The following is a 20,566-nucleotide window of genomic DNA, read 5'->3' as shown; positions in this document are numbered from 1 at the left end:
AGGTATTGATAGTAAAACAAAATAATCTAAAGGGCTAAAAAATATTTCCTAAAAGCAAAAGGAATTATGATTAGTGATGGTTAAAATAAACTTTTAAAAAAATGTATATGAAATGAATCTAACAAAAATAATAAATTATTTCATATTCTTTAAAAAAAAATCAATATCATTTCCTTTTCCTAATGTTGGCCAAGAATTTCTAAGACTAGAACAGGAAAATAAAAAAGAAAGCAACCAACTTTTCTAAGGCAGTAAACTTGAAAAATTTAGCACAGTGTTGAATGAACTTTCTTAAATCTGTTTTAGAGATACCACCGATTGGGTTGACATCAGCACTTGAACAATCATACTTAGTTAAATATCCTCTTAAGCTGAAATGTTCACACACACACAAAAAAAAAAGATACATGAATATAACAAATATAAATGTCTATGTTTGATACTATTTAGTTGTGAATGAATAACAAAATATGATCAAACAAAAATAGATAGGATGTAAAATTACATTTACCTTTCATCCACATTTGCTGATCCAAGAACCAAAAGCCCTCCAGACTTTCCTCTGGCCCACAAACTCAGCTGTGCAAAAAGGTAAGCCAACACCATCCTCACCCTGGCCTAGTTAGCATAAAATAGAAATGACAGCATTAGGTTTGATGTTTGAAGTAAATACAAAAATGTAGAAAAAGCAAAGAAGATAATAGGCATTAGAGTGTGGTTTGATTACAATTTGTCACATTACTTAAAGCTAGAATAAAATTATACACACTGAAGCAAGTATTCAAAACCCACACAATAGTTATCAACAAAACATTGGCACCCTACCTTTGTTCCTTTCTGATGTTAATGAGTAATTTAATGAATAGGCCTAAACATGTGCATGTGTTTATAAAATATATAACAACCTGTACATTCTGCATGGCCAGATTCTCTCTCAGGCTTCCTCCGTGTGCCCTGAACTTTGGCATTACAGAGCAGGCGGCTGAAAAAATGCTTAGGAGTGCTTTGACTGCAACATCTATAGTTATACCAATATGATAACTGAAAAAAAAAAAGAACAACTTTATTAGAAATACTGTGTCAAAAAAACAACCAACAAAACAAAACTTGGCTGCCTGGTCATGTGTTATTTGCTCTGGATTGTTGAACAGTGGTCTTGATGGTCCCAGATTTGAGCCCTGCCATCCCCTGTCGTAATGCAGGAGGTTTGAACTAGGATGTAATTATTCTCAAATCTGAAGGAACATCCAAAAGATAAAAAAATAAAACAAACATAAAATATAAACTCATAATAGCATACAATCCTAACAATAAAAACTACCCCCCCCCCCCCCAAAAAAAAAAATTTTATTCTCATATAAGTTCCCCTTTCAAAGCTTGCGATCTATAGAGCAGATGATGTAAAGGTCATCTGTTTCTGAGGCCCACAGTTATTGAGAGTGTCATGTGGCCAGCATAACAACCAAACACCTTTACTTTTTCCCAACTGTTAGGTACCCATTAGAACTGGGTGGACTCAGTAGCACCCTACTTTTCCCCAACTGATGTCAGGTACCCATTGGAACAGATTTGGGTGGACTTAGAGGCCCTAACGCTAAAGATCCCAAAATTAAAAATCTCAGTTATCACTGAAGCCAAGTGCTTTACCACTCAGCTACCGCACCTCTATCCTCATAAATAATGAAATAATTTACATTAAAAATCAAGATATGTTTGTTGCATGAATGTTTTTACTAACCGGCTTATGTTAGCAATTTTTCCTTCGACACTAAGATATTTTAAATTGCTATTTAGTTGCAGGTATAGGCTGTGTGGCTTCTTATTACTCATACATTTTAAAACTGAAATTTTTTGTGCTATATAATCTTTTAAATGTAAAATCACAATACACAAATTGTAAAAACAATGAAAATAAAAATTACAAAATTTCCACAAATTGCTTTAAGTAAACATTAAGAAACAAAGAGTTGTTTTATTTGTACCTGCCAATTTGGTCTGCTAGTTCTGCTGCATAAGTTTTGGTTTCTAAAGAACTATTTTCTGAGCCCATATAACAAGTAGTAAAAAGATGACTAGCCAATTCTTTAGGATCTTTAGGTACATAGTCAGTTTGTCCAGTGATTCTTTGAATATCATGTAGTACAATTCTGTCTAGATTTAGAATTATACAAAATATGAAAATACCATCATTTATAATTGACTTTGTAGATAGAGATCATAATATAAAAAAGTATTTTTATGTTTTAAATACAAAGTTTACAGGAGAATTTGATTTTAAATGAAAAAATTAGCTTTAACTATAAATATTCAATATTTAAAAAAATTGCAAATTCTAATAATATTGATCTTTATATATATAAAGACAATGAACTTAATTTCAATGAAACTTCAATTAAATACTTACTTCCTGCAGCCACAGCATCACAAATCAAATGACACATGGAGGCTACAACACAAGCACTACTGGAGCTGTCAATGCCTCCACTTAGAGGAAGAAAATATCCACCTTGACCACTCCGCCTTAAATAGTCCCACAACCAGCAAGCTGGACCTAGTCTGTAATATTAGTGAAGATAGTACAAATATTTGTCCATGATTTAGGCTTCTAATTTTGAGGAAAATATTTAAAAATTCAACTATTATGAAAACACATTTTTTTAAAATCAAAATAGTCTTTAAAAGTAGATAACCTAGTTAAGCAACAACAACCCCACTTATCTTTTCCTCTGGTGACAAAAGTTTAAACACTATACCCACCTTATCTTTTCCTCTGGTGACAAAGTTTAAACACTATATTCACCTTATCTCTTCCTCTGGTGACAAAGTTTAAACACTATACTCACCTTATCTCTTCCTCTGGTGACCAAAGTTTAAACACTATACTCACCTTATCTTTTCCTCTGTTGACAAAAGTTTAAACACTATACTCACCTTATCTTTTCCTCTGGTGACAAAGTTTAAACACTATACTCACCTTATCTTTTCCTCTGGTGACAAAGTTTAAACACTATACTCACCTTATCTCTTCCTCTGGTGACAAAAGTTTAAACACTATACTCACCTTATCTTTTCCTCTGGTGACAAAGTTTAAACACTATACTCACCTTATCTTTTCCTCTGGTGACAAAAGTTTAAACACTATACTCACCTTATCTTTTCCTCTGGTGACAAAGTTTAAACACTATACTCACCTTATCTTTTCCTCTGGTGACAAAGTTTAAACACTATACTCACTTATCTTTTCCTCTGGTGACAAAGTTTAAACACTATTCTCACCTTATCTTTTCCTCTGGTGACAAAAGTTTAAACACTATACACACCTTATCTCTTCCTCTGGTGACAAAAGTTTAAACACTATACTCACCTTATCTTTTCCTCTAGTGACAAAAGTTTAAATACTATACTCACCTTATCTCTTCCTCTGGTGACAAAAGTTTAAACACTATAGGCTTAGTGTCGACCAACAAGTTGTATTCATCCCCCTCTGATAGAGCATAGTCAGCACAGATTCGAGGGAATGCTTTGACAGAAGCTGCCTACAAAACACACAAAATACTTATTTCTAATCATCCTTGTATTTTATATATATATATATTATGGATAATAAAGATTATTATTATTATATTAATTTCTTGTTTACACATATTTCACTGCAGGCCTAAATACAAAGTTAAACGATTTTGTATGTATAATTAAATATCAGATTGCTTGTTTAAGTAGTTATAGTCATAGGTTTACATCCTGCTGGATGCATGAGTTCCTCCTGTTCTAGAATGGTACCTGTTTTCAGCTGAGATAAGTAAAGACGGTTGTTGTACTGGCTATGCAGCATCATCATGGATCAAAAGGTTAGAAACAAGCAAACTTAGCAGTCATCTTCCTAATGGACTATTAGGTTTAAAAGGGGACTTAAATTTTTCATAATTAAAATTCTAATTAAACTACAACCTAATACTGGAGCAATGTTGTTAGATGTTCTATAAAATGATCCGATTGGGAATGATGTCATGCCTTACCAGCTGAGATCTTGAACCAAGTTTTTGTTTATAAGATCTCACATCTTCCAGGTCTACTGTAGCTGTTACAACAGTCTAAAAAAAAGTCATACTTTAAAAAAACTATACATAGTTTAAAAGATTTAAAAAAATTCTTTTAAATAATAAGTAATGCTAAGACTTACATATAACAGACATATCAATGTTCAACTTACCACTTCCTCCAGAGAGAACTGAGGACCTTGAGCAATTATGTCACCATTCATAGCAATCATGGAACCTCCGTCCCAGTAACAACGTTCCCCATCACAGCCAAAACCATTACAGAACAAATAAACTCCACCTGACTGTAGAATAAAAGCATTTTTTTCATGTATTAGTTCTGAACATTCCTTGTATAGACTTTAGCATTTTCACACCAACATTTCTATTATATCAGGGTAGGTAAGGCTATTGCTAATCACTTTGGTACAATATAAGTAGTAATAAAAAACAATTACCCTCATAGTTGCTGACTTGACCAAATCAACTCGTATGTACATCTTACGCAATTCATGATATGATGCACTGCCATTTGCAAAAATCTCTACTCCGTCCAATGCCATTTCAATATGACGTGACATGGGATTCCATAATTCTTCACATATTTCAGCCCCAATGCATGTATCATAGGTTGAAATAACAGCATCACCAAAAGGAACTAATCTCTAAAAGTAAAATATAGAATAACAGTTGCAGCTACAGCATCACTCTAAAAGTAAACTATAGTATAACAGTTGCAAAGACAGCATCACCAAGAGGTATAAGCTCTTAAATAATCTAGATGATGTTACGATTAGAGTAGTTTAATACACCCATAGTTGATATTGATACATTTTAGATCATAAATCCATTACCTGTCCTGTTATGTCAGAGATCATACGAGGTAGAAAATGATCTTCCACCTCTTTCAGTTTAGTCCATGCCACAAACCATCGATGCTCTCTGTAGTTACCTTCATTGGCCAACATAATCTTGGGACGTATCAGTAGAATTTTTCTGTTGAGAATCACCATTATTTGTTTGATTTTCATTTTCTAGCTCAGTTAATTTTAATTTGACTACAAAGAGAAAAGATTTTGATATCTAATCAACTAGTGAACATCAATATGACTATAAATCTTTTGAATAGAAAGTTGAAGGATAAAAACATTTAAAAATCAACTTTGTAACAATTTATGTACAAAGTAGTGTTGGTTAAATCTCTATCAGCTCTTCTGTCTTCCTTCCATCCAGAGAAATCATTGTTTTGACTAAAACTGCAAATATAAACCTCACTATGCTTTTATCACAAAACAATCCATTTATAAACTCTCCATCAAACCTACTTCTTATTTAATGATTCCAAAACATTACTGGTCAACAGACTATCCAATGAAGTATAAGCTAATTGGGCTTAAATAAGTCTAACAACCCTGTCTACTCATATCAAACTTATAAAGAAGTAGGATGTAGTTCAGACATGTCAAACATGGCGTTTGGGGGTCGCATGCAGCCCGCAACCACTTTGAATGTGGCCCTCGACCACTTTGCATGCGCCTGCTAGGTCACCTAAAAAATTATCAAAATAATGTTAAACTATTACGCAGGAAAATAAGAGATGGCAAGCTACTTGAATAGAAAAGTTGTATTTGTTAAGCAGAACAATGAGAGTTTGTCTGCAGTAAAAGCCTGCTACATTTGATCTAACTTAATTGCTTAACTGCAAGTCGTAGTAAATCATTTAGTGAAGGTGATTTTATTAAAGCTGCCAAGTAATTTGTCCAAAAAAGGTGAAAGCATTCAAAGAAATAACATTAACTAGGAACATACTGGCAGATAAAATAAATGACATGACTGTCAGCTTGAGTGAACAATTAAAAAACAAACTAGCTGATTTTGAATTCTTTTCATTGGCTCTCGATGAATCAGGTGTAGCACAGTTAGCTATATTCATAAGGGCCTGTGACAGGAATTTTGAGATACATGACGAACTACTTGAGCTCTGTTTTATGCATAACACCACAACAAGCGAAGATGTTTTTGAGAAATAACAGGAGGTGATAATGCAGTACAATTTACCTTTGGTAAAGCTAGCTAGTCTAACAATGGATGGCGCACCAACCATGATGAAATGAAATGGTTTTGATGCAAAGCTGCTTACAAAAAAAAGAGACTGATGCATATTTTAAATTTGCTCATTTTCAGTGCATCATTCACCAAATAGCATTACGTGCAAAGCAATTAGAGTTCCAATATGTAATAAGACCGGTTTCAGTCGCTTTCAATTTAATTCATGCCCATGGCTTAAATCATCACCAATGTTAAATGTTTCTGAATGACATTCGACACAATCTGCTGGCTCTCCTGTTATAAAGTATTGAAGAGATTTTTTGCACTGCTTAAGGAAATTATAGTTTCTGAACATGAAAGATGAACCTGTTGAACATTTCCAAAGTGACGAATGGGTTCAGGATTTGGCTTTCACAGTTGATCTCACTAGTCACCTGCAAGACTTGAATTTGAAACTTCAAAATAAAGAAAAAATTGTCACAACTTGGTGTGATGATGTGAAGTGCTTTCAAGCAAAATTACGACTGGGATAAACCCAATGTGAAGAGAAAATCTTGTTCACTTCTCCACGTGTCAGGAACTAAAAAGATTAAATAGGGCTACAACTTTTGGTAAATATGTCCTACACCTGGAATCATTATTAGATGCTTTCAATATCCATTTTCATGACTTCGTTTCATACGAGCAAGAATTTTCGTTTTCTGTATCTCCATATTCATTTGCTCCTTAAAATGCTGCTGGTAAATGCTGATAGAACAGCAGTCAGATTCTTTGTTGATAGTCAATTTTTATAGAAGTGGTTGTGCCAAAATTTTACAGTTATTTACTTGAATGTTACTTTGAATTGCGTAAATTTGCAACCAGAATTCTTGCTGTTTGCAAGCGTCAATCTCTGTGAGCAGTTTTCTTCCATAATAAAAATATTTCCTCAGTGATGAAAGTGTCAGTGGCCAACAAACTTCAATGTATTCCAGAAAAGATTGTCGAGCATCAGGACAAAGATCAGTCATTTTTAATTACCCAATAGTACTACAAATTTAGCTAACTAAGGGACAGATATTCCATTAATTATTGTATTCTATTGTTTGGATGTTTCTAATTTACATAAAACTACTAGGCTGTTTTGCAACTGATTTTGGCTGCGGCCCTTCAGATCATAGTAAGTTTTTTATGTGGCCCATACACTTTCAAGAGTTTGACATGCCTGGTGTAGTTCATGAAGACTGGATATTGTGTTAACTTAACCAATGAAACAATCTAGGATGTGATGAAAACAATAGGAAGTAGAGAACTAGAGTCAGCAGAGATTCTTCTTCAATTAGTAAGAGAGGCCAAGTGATGTCTTAATGAATTAACTGGCAAAAAAACTTGGCAGCGCGATGAAAAAAATATCAAACAAAAGAAACCCATTTAATTTGAATTGAATATGAAACTTACTTGTTTAGAAAAAATACTTGACAGTTATAGGAGACATTTTTGTGTCTGACTGGCCTGTGTGAACAAATCAATCAAGCATTAGATAGTCATGGTGGTGTTACTTTTGGAGAACATTTAAACAGAATCTTAATTTTTTAACAATTCACTAAAAGTTTTTAAGACATTAAAGGTAAAGTATACCTTGGAACAACAAAATCAAGCCACTGTTTTTTAAATGATGCACATCATCTAAATGGACTTTAAATAAGTAATTTGGTTTACTTTATTTACATGATCAAAGTATTATTTGAAATTTTAGAATGAAATGTTCTAGTTTAAGCCTGGCTTGATAAAAACAGTGAAACAAAATAACACGATGTACTACAGCAAGTATTGGTAGAAATCTCATTGTCCCTTCCTATTACTAAAATGGTTATTTTAATGGCCTCCTTCAGTCACAAAGCAACTATGAACCATAAAATGGTTATTTTAATGGCCTCCTTCAGTCACAAAGCAACTATGAACCATAAAATGGTTATTTTAATGGCCTCCTTCAGTCACAAAGCAACTATGAACCATAAAATGGTTATTTTAATGGCCTCCTTCAGTCACAAAGCAACTATGGATCATAAAATGGTTATTTTAATGCCTCCTTCAGTCACAAAGCAACTATGAACCCTAAAATGGTTATTTTAATGGCCTCCTTCAGTCACAAAGCAACTATGAACCATAAAATGGTTATTTTAATGGCCTCCTTCAGTCACAAAGCAACTATGGATCATAAAATGGTTATTTTAATGGCCTCCTTCAGTCACAAAGCAACTATGGATCATAAAATGGTTATTTTAATGGCCTCCTTCAGTCACAAAGCAACTATGGATCATCTCATGGAAATGAAATAAATGCCTGGGCATTAACTGTGGTCAGAACGATGTCATCCACACATCACTTCCCCCTCTCTATGCAGCTGATGTAACTAAAAGAAAGGCAAGAGAGCCAATAATGTTTGGGACAATGGCATCGCAGGCTCTGCCAGGGTGTAGTACTGAATGTTGCAAACTGCCTAAGGGCAGCAGGCTCCTGACTTTTCCTCAGGGTTGACTCCCAAAGCCTTTTCCATGATTGTGTTGCTGCAAGGCAGCAGAGGTTTGAATTCAGAGTTTTATTATAGGTCCTTCCTGCCCAAATAATAACTGGTTTAGGCACCAGTTACTCGCTTTCACCCCTTCTCCTGTTAGTGAAACAGTTCTGCCGGACCCAATATCTAAGCCACAATTGAAGGCCAGGAGTTGGACTGGACTGGTTGTCAGAGGCTATTTGAGACGCATGCCATTAGGAAGCATTTTATTTGTAGTAGAGTGCTTATATCCATGACCTATTCCGGCAATGACAAACTTGCGGTTTAAAGATTTCAAGATAAAGATATAACATACATTCCAACAGAACATAGAATGTCTTGACAGTCTTGGTGAGCGATGATTCTAGCCAATACCTCCCAGGAATGAAGAAAGGTGTCACTTTCAAAGAAGTGGTCACTGCAGCTGTATCCACTAATAAAAACAACATTTAATTTTTTAGACTTTGATTCAATAAATTTAGAAAGAATTATGAAGTTAATTAAATATGACAACAGCCCTTTAACTAGTTCAGAAATTGACAAATTGATTTTTAGCAGTGCACAAAATAATAAGTTTGGGAGATGTTTTTTTTTTTTTTAGATATTTGATTACATTATAAAAATACAATTTATAACCATTCTTATATTAAAATAATGTTTTATAGATAATCAAATAAATCAATTATAATTCTCTTTTTTTTATATTGTTGCTTAGAAACTACTGTCTACTCCTGATCAGAAGTAAAAATAAGTATCTTGTTCTTTCATGTAACTTTGTATCTAGTTGTTAAACATTTACATAATTTCTAAGTTAAACGTAACTAGTTATCATAGTTTTTACAAATGCTGCAATACCTGATTTCAAGTTCTTGACCAGCCCGAAACCGGGCACCACTTGATTTGGCTTTCTGTATACCTTAGATTATGATTATATTTTAACATGAATAAAATTACATATTATGTATAAACATTTTAAGAGTAAGTCATTTAAATCTAATAAATTAGGTTGTCATTTTCCATACAATTCTTTATAGACTTTTTTGTTAAGCATATGAACAACTTTATTCGCCTTTGAATTTGTGAAAGAAATAATACCATTTATGTTTTTTTTATATTGAGACAACTGCACAAGAACCTTGATGTTAGCTATTTTAACATCACTAAAATAGTCTACTTCAAAGGCTTATGACATATAGTTCATAGTTGTTTTTTTTAATTTAAGTGTAAATAATATAGGAAAATCTCATTTTAACATTGGACAATGTTAAAACAATAGCTCAAGTCAAGACATAAAATTTTGAGATGCTTAAAAAAAAAAAAGATGATTATTAACAAGACACTTTTTACTGGAGTGACTTCTAAAGAAGATTTATAATAGATTAATCTAAAAGGGACAAACTATTCTAGAACTATTTAGTCCAAAATAAAAATAAATAAAAATTTAATCTATAGGTGGAATAAATGCAATTTAATTAAATATTATTCACTATTTCTGTCTATCAAATATGTATGGGGTATATAATGTTCTATACATATGACAGCATCAGCAGAAAATATCTACATCATAACTACAAGATTTTCACAATAAGCAACAAAGTCACTCTAGGCAGTGCATCACTAGGTTCTTGGCATCTGCAGGTGATCTTCATTTGCTAAGCTCAGTTTGCAACAAAATTGGGAATCTTTTTTCAAACACCTCCCATTTATTTTATTTTGGTTTAACATTAAAGGTAGTTTAAAGACATTTATTTCCTCTTCTGTTTAGAAGCTATTTTCAAAATTCAACTCTGACCTTCAATAGAATTTTGTCATATGTGTAAGATGTAGAAGATGTACCTTACAAATATCATGTAGATCTAATATAGATAGTAGATCTATAGTATTTCTGCCATAGCAATCAAAAAGATGTATGATATATAACATGGGCGTAGCCAGGATTTTTTTTCGGGGGGGGGGGGGGGGGGGAATTTTTTCTCCCCCCCCCCCCCCCCCACGAAAAAAAAATTATATGTATTTGTGTGTGTGTACATAATCTTTATTACATTCTGACCCTTCATTCTTTCGGAAGACGTTTATAGTGCCCTAGAATAGGTTCTTCAATGAGTTAGTGGAAAAATTGTAGATTCCCTGATATTACTAACAAAGGGTCTGGGGGAGCGCTAGGAGCTCCCCCAGCGCGGGGCGAAGCCCCGCCGCCAAGCACTATTTCTGATATTGAAAACCAACAAAATGCAGATTCTGAGGTATCTACACTGCATTTTCCTGCTATTAAAAAGTTTTATTTCAAAAACCTAATGTGCTATTCTTACTGACTTAGACCCTCCCACGACGTTCAGAGCATTTGACGTCAAGCTGTTTCCATAAAAATCTGTCACTGGTAATGTCTGAAGCCTCTTCCGACCTACCATGAGGACCTCCATGAATGAGTGGCGTCAAGTTGTACTAGGATATCATTACAACTCTTCTTATGCGTAATTCATTATGTCGGAGAACATTTCCCGCAAACCTCATGCGTCGTTCTCTCACAATCTTACTAAGGGGTCGACTCCCAGTTCGGCTAGGATTTCCTTGATTTAGACCCGATCTCTATAACTGACTCCTAAAATCTGTCTTAGCCATCTTTGTTGAGCCACATTTAGTGTTTTTCGATTTCGGTAGATGACTATTCACTGCAGTTTATTAATGGAGCCCTGCCACTGGTAAAAATGTGTAACCTCTCTTGAATACGCTCTTGGAATTAAGTGACTGTAGTTTGCTTTAGATTTTATATCGAAAAGAGAAGTTTTATCGTCAAAATCTTCTGTTGGGGCATTTCTACCTCAAAATGCTCTGTAGGGGGATCTTAGACTCAAAACCATCTGGAGGGGTTTTAAACTTTTAAAAAAATCCATCTGTAGAAGAAGGGTTTAAACTCAAAACCCCAGATTGGCTTGGCTACGCTAAAATAATTTTAGTGTGTAACTTGCTTTTTTTTTATATTGAAGATGTATTTTTAGCACCAAACCCCTCTGAATGGGGGTTTAAACTCAAAAGCCTTTCGGCAACGCTCGTAGCATTTTGAGTGCGTAATTTTGCTTTTTTTTCTTACACTGAAGATGTATTTTTATCCTCAAACCCCCCTGGCGGGGGTTTAAACTCAAAACCCCTTTGACTACGCTCATAGATTTTAGAGTGAGTAATTTTCTTTTATTTATATTGAAGAGGTACTTTTTAGCTTCAAACTCCACTGGAGGGGAGTTTAAACTCAAAACCCCTTAGACTACACTCATAACATTTTTAGTGTATAATTTGCTTTGTTTTTATTATTAAAGAGGTATTTTTTACCTTCAAACCCCGCTGAAGTGGGATTTAAACTCAAAACTGAGTCAAAACCCATTTAGCTACGCTCATAACATTTTGAGTGCGTAATTAGCTTTTTTTTTATATTAAAAAGGGGGTTTATCGTAAATTTTAAACGGGGTTTTAAAATCAAAATCTTCCTTAACTTTGCTCTTGGAATTAGGGGATTTTCGTTTGCATTTTTTTTTGTTTTGTTTTATAGAAGAGGGGGAGTTAACTGCAAAAACGCAGGTAGGGGGTTTAAAACTCAAAACCCCTGGTAGGGGTTTTTTAACTCAAAAACCCTAGTAGGGGTTTTTAAACTCAAACCCCCCTGGTAGGGGGTTTTAAACTCAAAACCCCCTGGTAGGGGGTAAAAAAAACCCTGGTAGGGGGTTTTAAACTCAAAACCCCTTTGGTTGTGCTGGGGCAAGTGATGGTTTAGTATTAAAATCTCACCTAAAATAAACAAAATCAAAGCAAAAAATCAGTCACTAAATTCCGACTCCCCCCCCCCCCCCCCGGGGGGGATTTCATTTCGGGGGGGGGGGGGGGTTGAACTCCAAACCCCCCCCCCCCCCCCCTGGCTACGCCCATGATATATAAATATATAAATGATAGTATGGAGAAGTGCCCAATATGAGAAACAAAACACTTATGTTTGGTATTGGTATTTTGTTTTGTTCTATTTGTTTTGGATGTTCCTTCAGAATTGAAGATTTTATTACATCCTAGTCCAACCTGAAACAGGATAGCAGGGGATAGTGGTGGGAAGGGTGTGGACCCAGAACCATTGAGACAACAGTCTAGAGCACTTACTACAGGACCAGGAAACTCTAATTCTAGATCTAGATTATACAAAATTATATTTATATACATTCATCTTATTTTGGCTAAAAATGTATCTAATTCTAGATCTATTTAAACTAATTTAAGATTTATGACAATTAGTTAATACTAATATAGGGTTATATGAATCAAACCCCCCCCCCCCCCCCCCACCATAGTAAGACCAAAAAAAGAGGATGCTGTCTTACAAAGGAGGACACTTGAACAAAAATAAATGGAACAAAGTAACTATAAAAACTAGGCATGCAAAGTAATTGATGAAATCAAAGGCTGTACAACGTGTGTGTGTTTTCAAATGAAGCAATGCTTTGATGTAGTTGTATAATTCATGCAAACATACATATGGAAATCCATGTATATTTTCTTTAGATTATTATACTATGCATCACAATAAATCATTAAAGAGTCTATTTCTTTCCCTTTTCCACAGTGTGTTTATTAGCGCGATGTTCTTTTAATGTTAGCATTATGTCAGGAAATGCAAAAAAGAACAAAAAAAAAAACACACTAGATCTTTAGAAGCTCTTTGAAAAAACCCTAAATATACATGAACAATTGTTTGTGGTATTTATGATTCATTGATTGTGACTGTGTGTTTAAACCTGAAGAAATGAAGGAAAGAATTGGAGTGTTGGAAACCAGTGGCGTCACTTGGGGGGTGCGGTCCGCAACGGATGACACAGATTAGTGGGTGACATCCGAATGGAAAAAAACTGAATATTGGCAAAAACTAGAGAATAAAAGCCTGAATGGAAAAACTTAATATCAGCAAAAACTAGCAGATTCAAAAATAAACAAATCTCAAGATATATACCCAAATATGTCTAGGCATATCTACTGTACTAATCTAGCTCTATATATTTTATTTTCTTTGGTAAAAATGTCCAAAAAGTTATGTGATAACAAGACAGTTTTTTTTTTAAGAACAAATATTGTTTGTATTTGGATTGTAGTTATTTTATATTTTAGCATTAATTAGGTTAAAGACACTTTATTACTAAATATTAAGACAAATTGAATTATTAATTATGTGACGTCTTTTTATCGTCCCAGTAGAACTTTTCTACGTTAGCAGCAAGATCGATATTAAAAAATTCTTTTAAAGATAACATATTAATGCCTCTTCAACAATGTAATTCTAGAGTCTACCCCGTTTCTACAGCAGTACAAACCAATTTCTCTCCACTGACGTACCATCGTAATATTGCCGTTTTTTTGCGTGAACAGAACAGGCCCGCTACAAGACGCCTTTCTAAAGATGAGGATGATCTGAGGACAACAAGCCCATTACTAACTCGCATTAATACTGCAGCTTTCCTCGAGCTGTGATTGGGGAGCACCCCCTGGGAATGGAGCAACCGTTCTCTCATGAGGGCGCGACCCCTTGACCAATGGGGAGAGGGTGAAGCAATTCAAATTATTTTACACGAGTAAAATTAAAAAGTCTGTTCATTGTAGTTATCAATCAAATTTTGAATATTAACCCAGTGAAATGACATTATCAATGTTTAAAAAGTTACAATATTGTAAGATACTTATCTTCTACTAATAAGGATCTTTTAAAATGTTTACCATTTTTGTGTGAGGCGTCTTAAAAAAAATCGATTAAAAGTTTTTTGAAGAAGACCTTTCAAAACGTCTCTACTGACGCGATTCTTTTTAAATGGTCAAAACGACTTTCGGATGACAAAAACTAAAAAGTTCAAGGCAAGGCCTCTTACTGAGCATGAAGACATACGTACATATCTTAAGACATATGTGCACTATATGTACCTTGAACATCCCCCGTATAATAATATTTGCCAATACTGACTCGTTCTTTAATAGACTAAATTTTAGCAACCTTTTTTTAACTAGTATAAAAAGTGTGCTCCGATCCCAAGAAAATATTTCTTTATCAGAACGCCCCACTCCGTTATAATTTAACATTGATATGGGCTCTTCTTACTACGGAAAGAAAAATACGTTGAAGACGACACAAGCTGAGAACGAAGAAAAACGCTTGAAGGGAGCTAACGGCGCATTAACAGACCACCTTGCTAGATGGATAGGGAACCTGATGCATTTATAATGCTATCTCCATAAAGAATGTTTTTGGTTATACAAAACAGTCTAAAGTTATGTACATTGCACTATTTCTGAAAAAAAAAAGTTTAGTGGGCAGGGGCGCCAACGGTAAAAGTTCGAGAAACACTGCCTCGAATGTCTCTCACACTTCAGATATGGCCAGTTCTGAAGCAGGACGTTTTAGCGCCGCCATTTTGACTGCGGGACGTTTTGGCGCGAAATACATTATGTACGTTTATTGTATTATTTCTTTTAAAAAATTATTCATATCTATGTTTTGCATGAGTGTTTGTGTTTCACATCATTTTCTTTAATAAACATTTTGGCTTATATGTTTGTTTATTAAGAGGCACACTTTTATTTCAAAAAAGTTTTTTAAGATATTACTTTAAAATTAAAAAAAAAAAAAATGAAACGATGATAGACTAAAAATTGATGCAATTATTTGTTTACATTAACATTGGTTTATTTAATGACTGTATGGTATCTCCAGCTATACATACCAAACACTTGCTAATAAAAACAATTCGCTGAACGGTGTTAGAATTCATACTATACATATAATATTATGGTAGAGTGAAATAAACATTGTTATAAAAGCTATGTGCTTATTAAATTATCGTCAAATGATATCTCGCGCCAAAACGTCCCGTCGCCAAAACGGCTCGCGCCAAAACGGCAGGGCCAAAACAGCAGGGCCAAAACGGCGGCGCCAAAACGTCACGTACCGGCCAGTTCACCTCTTCTTGATTGAATTTTATTTCACCTGCAAACTTCTTTCTAGTAGAAATAGTACATGATAGACTTAAGGAAAATGTGTTTCTAAGCTCAGAAATGCTGAAAAAAATGCTTGGTGCCAGGGGCTTTGCCCCTGACCTGGATAGGTGATTTTTAAACGCTCAACGAGACCAAAAGATGATTAAGGTAGTAGCTAACTTGCATTTTCCCCTTTAGATGGTAGTAAAAGTTTGAATAACACAGCAAAATGTTACATCGTTCCCGTCTAAAAGTCTAACAAAGGAAATATGTTTAAGTGATTTTAATAAATATAACATACATTGTAAAATATTGCCAAACTATTGAAAAAAAAAAAGTCATAAACAATGGGATTTTCAAACAGAATTGACTAATTTTATATTTTTGCAAAAAATTGATGAAAATAGGTAGTCAGCTTACTGTACTGGTACAACAAAATGGATTTTTATTAGGAAAAGGGGATATAAGGTTGATAACGTGGGGGGAGGGGGGGGGTTGACACCCTAAGCTTACCGCACTGGGTGACACAGACCCTAGTGACGCCACTGTTGGAAACTATGCACTAGCAGTAAACAACAGAGTAAAAGTTTCACATTTTCACATTTTAGGCACTAAGGCATAAAAAAAAAGGCATAGCAGCATACTTTCAATAATTCTTTTCATATTTCCAAGAAAATCCATAGACCATTGATTCAAAGAACAAGCTGCAACAATGACTTTTCTTCCCATTTTGAATGATATAAATATCTAGACTCTAGATCTATATACTCTCTACAGAACTATTAAATATTGATTATTGTTGAATTGGATTTGGTCATATGATAAAGAACAGCAGACTCACTGTCCCATCATTCACCTTGTCCCTGGTCGGCCTGGTCTGAGATTGGGCCTCAGCCTCAAGATCTAGCTACAGCTAGTACTACTAGCAGAATAGAACACAATAGATCTACTCTTTTTACAGTTTAGGCAAACTAGATCTACAATACACTACTGTCATACTACTGAGTTACTACACTACAGTAACACTAAACTTGACTAAACAGTGTAACAACAGTCCTACTCTTCTACACTTGTCTTAAGTTTAACACTGACTTCACTGACTACACTACAGACAACACTGGCAACAGTACAACAGTGTCAACAGAGTAACACTTTGTGAGTTTAATTAGTTTAAAAAATGTAGACTCTAGAATCATCATTCTAGATCTAATTAGATTTAGTTATTTAGAGTTTTGCTTAAAAGCCTTATTAATATATTATAATATACTCATATAGTAACTACTAATAGTAATATGTAATCTATAGTAGACTCTATATGAATATAGATCTAGAATCTAGAAAAACAAGAAAAGAATTGCAATGTTTGAATTTTATTTTATTAGTTAGATCTAGATCTAAAACGGAAGATAAACTTTTTGTTTTCTCCCTTATCATTATAATCATTGGTTTATATAGGTCTGTGATGATAACCATTGACATTGATTTATATAGATCTAGAACTAGCCGGATGTGACCCGCGGCATGCAGGTCTTAGTTTTAGTATTACTAGAACTACTGATATAGATCTCGATCTAGACCTAGATCTATCTATGTTAAACATAGAGAATTTTCCCTTCAAATTCTTTTTATTTTGTCACAAAACCAAAACTAGATTGTGAAAATGGGTTTAGCGTTCAGCCGACATAGATCTAGATCTATTTAGATTCTAGATCTAGAATCTATCAGATATAAAAATACTGTGAAATCGGGTTTACCCGATTTGTTAAAAAAAAAATATAGAGAGATCACAAACCTATATATTATTATATCTATGTCTAGACTGAAAAAAGGGAAACAAATTATACAACCTATGCGACCGAACGCACTTTCAAGGGACCCGCGCTAATTCAAGGTGTATAAATTATTAAGTTAAACCTTTTTATAACTTAAAACAGATTTCCCGCGCCCTCCTGTCGATTTACCAGGAGCTCCTGTAAATCTCCCGAAATTGCAAAATATACGAAAAAGTCCTTAAAATATACGGAAATATCTCGAAAACAATTGTCATTTTGGGGTGTCATTCAATATGGATTGCATAATATATAGAACAATAAAAACAACACAAGACACAGATATTTTACAAAGAGAATTAGATGAATTACAGAAATGGGAATCAAATTGGAGCATGTCTTTCCACCCAGAAAAATGTCAGTTGTTAAGAGTAACAAAAAAACTAAAACAAATTAATTCCACTTATCTTATTCATGGCAAACCAGTAACACAGACTAAAAACGCAAAATACCTAGGTGTTATAATAAATGAAAAACTGTCATGGAATCCACATATTGATGAAACTACAAAAAAAAATCAAACAAAGCATTAGGATTTATTAAAAGAAATTTCTATAAATCAAATAAGAACATAAAACTAAAATGTTATTTAACCTTGGTTAGGCCAATAATAGAATATGCATCCTCTGTTTGGGACCCCTCAACTCAAGAAAACATTAAGAAACTAGAACAGACACAAAATAGAGCAGTGCGATTCATAACAAACGAATATTCACATTTGACTAGAGTAACACCTTTAGTAAAATCAGTAAATTTAGAAAGCCTTCAGGACAGAAGGCTCAAAAGTAAAGTAGCAATAATACATAAAACACTGAACCATAATCTTCAAATACAAAAACAAAATTTAATAAAATACTCTGAAAGACACAAAGATAAAGGCACATTCCTCGTCCCATATGCTAGGACAAATTTGTACAAATACTCCTTCTTCCCTAGTGCTATTAGAGCATGGAATGGGTTGCCTGAGCTAGCCAGGAAAACCAGTGACTTGGCAGAATTTAATTCATTGGTTAATATGCATGACTAAATGCATGACGCGTAGGACGTAATCATCTTCTTTTTTGAAGTAACGTCTGTATTATATAAGATAAGATGGAAAACGCCAATCCTACGTGCTATTCATTAAAAACGGCATTATGCATTAGCCGTAATTGTGTAATCAGGTGAAAGAAGCTTCTCGCGCCTCAAACTAATGAGGAATTACTTGAGGTCAACAATTATAAAAGATAGATTGAAACATTTGGTGATTCTTGCTATTGAGGGGATCTATGTAGGAAACAGAATTATTATGATATACTGTATGACTTTGCTACACGCCAGGCTTGTAAAGTAATTCTGTACGTAGTATTCATTTCCGGGGCGCATTCCTAGGCCTTGGATAAAGGGGTCATGGGTGGCCCATGCGTCATGATCCCTTTCTCGACCTTGCTGATTTGACCCAAAGGAACGCATCGCATTACATTTGGCACCAACTCTGTTGCAGAAGCTGCCGTAGGGAATTTCGCAGCTGATACTCCCAACGCCTATGGGGCTTCACTCCTGATTTCTCCTCGAGGTTGTCTCCTGAAGCCTCAGTACCGCAAGGCAGCGGGGGTTTGAAGTCAGAGTACCCCTCTCCTAGATGAACTGCCTTACTAGGCTGACGAGCTCCATCTGCCCGAAGCTCCCGGTTTTGTGGCACCAGGTATCCGCCTTCACCCCTTCACCTGTAGTAAGAGCAGTTTCGCCGGGCTTAATATCTAAGCCACACGAGCAGGCCAGGTGCTGGACTTAGTTGTCAGAGGCTATTTGAGACGCATATGCCATTAGGAGTATTTTATAGACAATGGGAGCTTAACCCCATTGACACCCCTGGCCATGACAACCTTTGAACGTAGTAAAGAATGAATAAAACGCATAGACGAATTTATTTTTTAATACAAACTCTTAAATTTCACTTATTATCCGCTTCCCTACCCAAACTTGGCCGCGAAATCCGTTTCGCATAGGGTCCCACAATGGTTATTTCCGGCCCTGCTATTTACATATAGTAGATTATTTAGATTAGTCCTGCAAGACAAAGGGGGATGGGAGCGGGCAGGGTTTGATACATTTAAACGACAGTCAAGCGCGCAGCCAGTCATCCGTAGTGTGAATACTAGTCTTGTTTTCTCATGGACAGATATACTTCTTACTACTCGACAAACTCTTGAGGGAAGAAGAGAATTATATTATATATAGACTAGTCGACCCACGGCGTAGCATACAGCGTCGGTCCTACAGATTGCGGGGCCCTATGCGAAACGGATTGCGCGGGGCCTATTCTTGGTTGTGATAAGGATAATAAGTGAAAATTAAGATTTTGTATTAGAAAATAAATTCGCCTTTGCATTTTATTCATACTTTACTAAGTACAAAATCACTGTCAAATTAACATTACGAGCCATCTACAGTAGATGATAGTTTTCCAACAAAAAGCAGATAAACATTCAGATTTGCCTTTTAGATTTACTATCCACTAGCAAAATTTCGCTTTTTTTTTTTTAAAGGTCGAGATAGATTTAGATCTATATTTGTATGCCAGTGACTATTAAAGTAAATTAGAAATTTGAACTTCTTTTTTTGGTCCAAATTCGCCTTTTTATTACTTTACTATTAAATGAACGCTGACAATGCCGTTTGTTTTTTTTAAATTGCTAGTAGGATTGGCGTTTTCCATATTGAATGACATCCAGAAATGACAATTTTGTCTGTTTTTAAGGAGATTTGCATCAGTTTTCAGAAGATTTTAATAATTTCAGGAGATTTTCATGACTTTTTCGAATATTTTACAATTTCGAAATTCCAGAAACCCTGTAATAACAAGTTAAAATGGTTTATTTTAATAATTTATACCTAGAATTCGCGCGGGGCCTATGAAAGTGCGGGGCCCACTGCAGCCTAAGACCGGCCCTGGTAGCATACGCCGCTATTTTTGCAGGGCCGGCCTTAGGCCACTGCAACCTATGCGACCGAAGTGGGCCCTGCACTTTCATAGGACCCTCGCTAATTCTAGGTGTAGGCCTAAATTATTCTATTAAACGATTTTATAACTTACAACAAATTTTTCTGTATTAAAGTTCTGCATTTGAATTAAAGGATCTTCACTT

General features: G+C 34.7%; 1 protein-coding gene across 4 annotated transcripts in view; it reads right to left on the bottom strand.

Annotated features, from left to right (window-relative positions):
• The window catches only part of LOC106059902 (glutamine-dependent NAD(+) synthetase-like), a 36,942-nt gene that overhangs the window by 15,845 nt on the left and 531 nt on the right, over positions 1-20,566 (bottom strand). The window contains exons 1-14 of one of the 4 annotated variants that reach the window (XM_056031940.1): positions 16,254-17,330; positions 9,475-9,535; positions 8,936-9,052; positions 7,524-7,577; positions 4,892-5,033; positions 4,496-4,702; positions 4,211-4,342; positions 4,017-4,091; positions 3,409-3,536; positions 2,405-2,556; positions 1,983-2,151; positions 906-1,041; positions 512-618; positions 240-371 (exon numbers count right to left, since the gene is read on the bottom strand). In XM_056031940.1, the coding sequence (XP_055887915.1) occupies positions 240-371; positions 512-618; positions 906-1,041; positions 1,983-2,151; positions 2,405-2,556; positions 3,409-3,536; positions 4,017-4,091; positions 4,211-4,342; positions 4,496-4,702; positions 4,892-5,033; positions 7,524-7,577; positions 8,936-9,052; positions 9,475-9,535; positions 16,254-16,338 (1,697 nt within the window). In that variant the 5' untranslated portion in view covers positions 16,339-17,330. Of the gene's footprint in view, positions 1-239; positions 372-511; positions 619-905; positions 1,042-1,982; positions 2,152-2,404; positions 2,557-3,408; positions 3,537-4,016; positions 4,092-4,210; positions 4,343-4,495; positions 4,703-4,891; positions 5,034-7,523; positions 7,578-8,935; positions 9,053-9,474; positions 9,536-16,253; positions 17,331-20,566 lie in introns of those variants that run through there. The other 3 variants (XM_056031944.1, XM_056031943.1, XM_056031941.1) reach the window with 3 other exon arrangements.

This window comes from Biomphalaria glabrata, chromosome 6 (assembly GCF_947242115.1).
Source record: "Biomphalaria glabrata chromosome 6, xgBioGlab47.1, whole genome shotgun sequence".
NCBI classification, from domain to species: domain Eukaryota; kingdom Metazoa; phylum Mollusca; class Gastropoda; family Planorbidae; genus Biomphalaria; species Biomphalaria glabrata.
The sequence above is the reverse complement of the archived record's forward strand: the minus strand, read 5'-3'. Positions and strand labels throughout refer to the sequence as shown.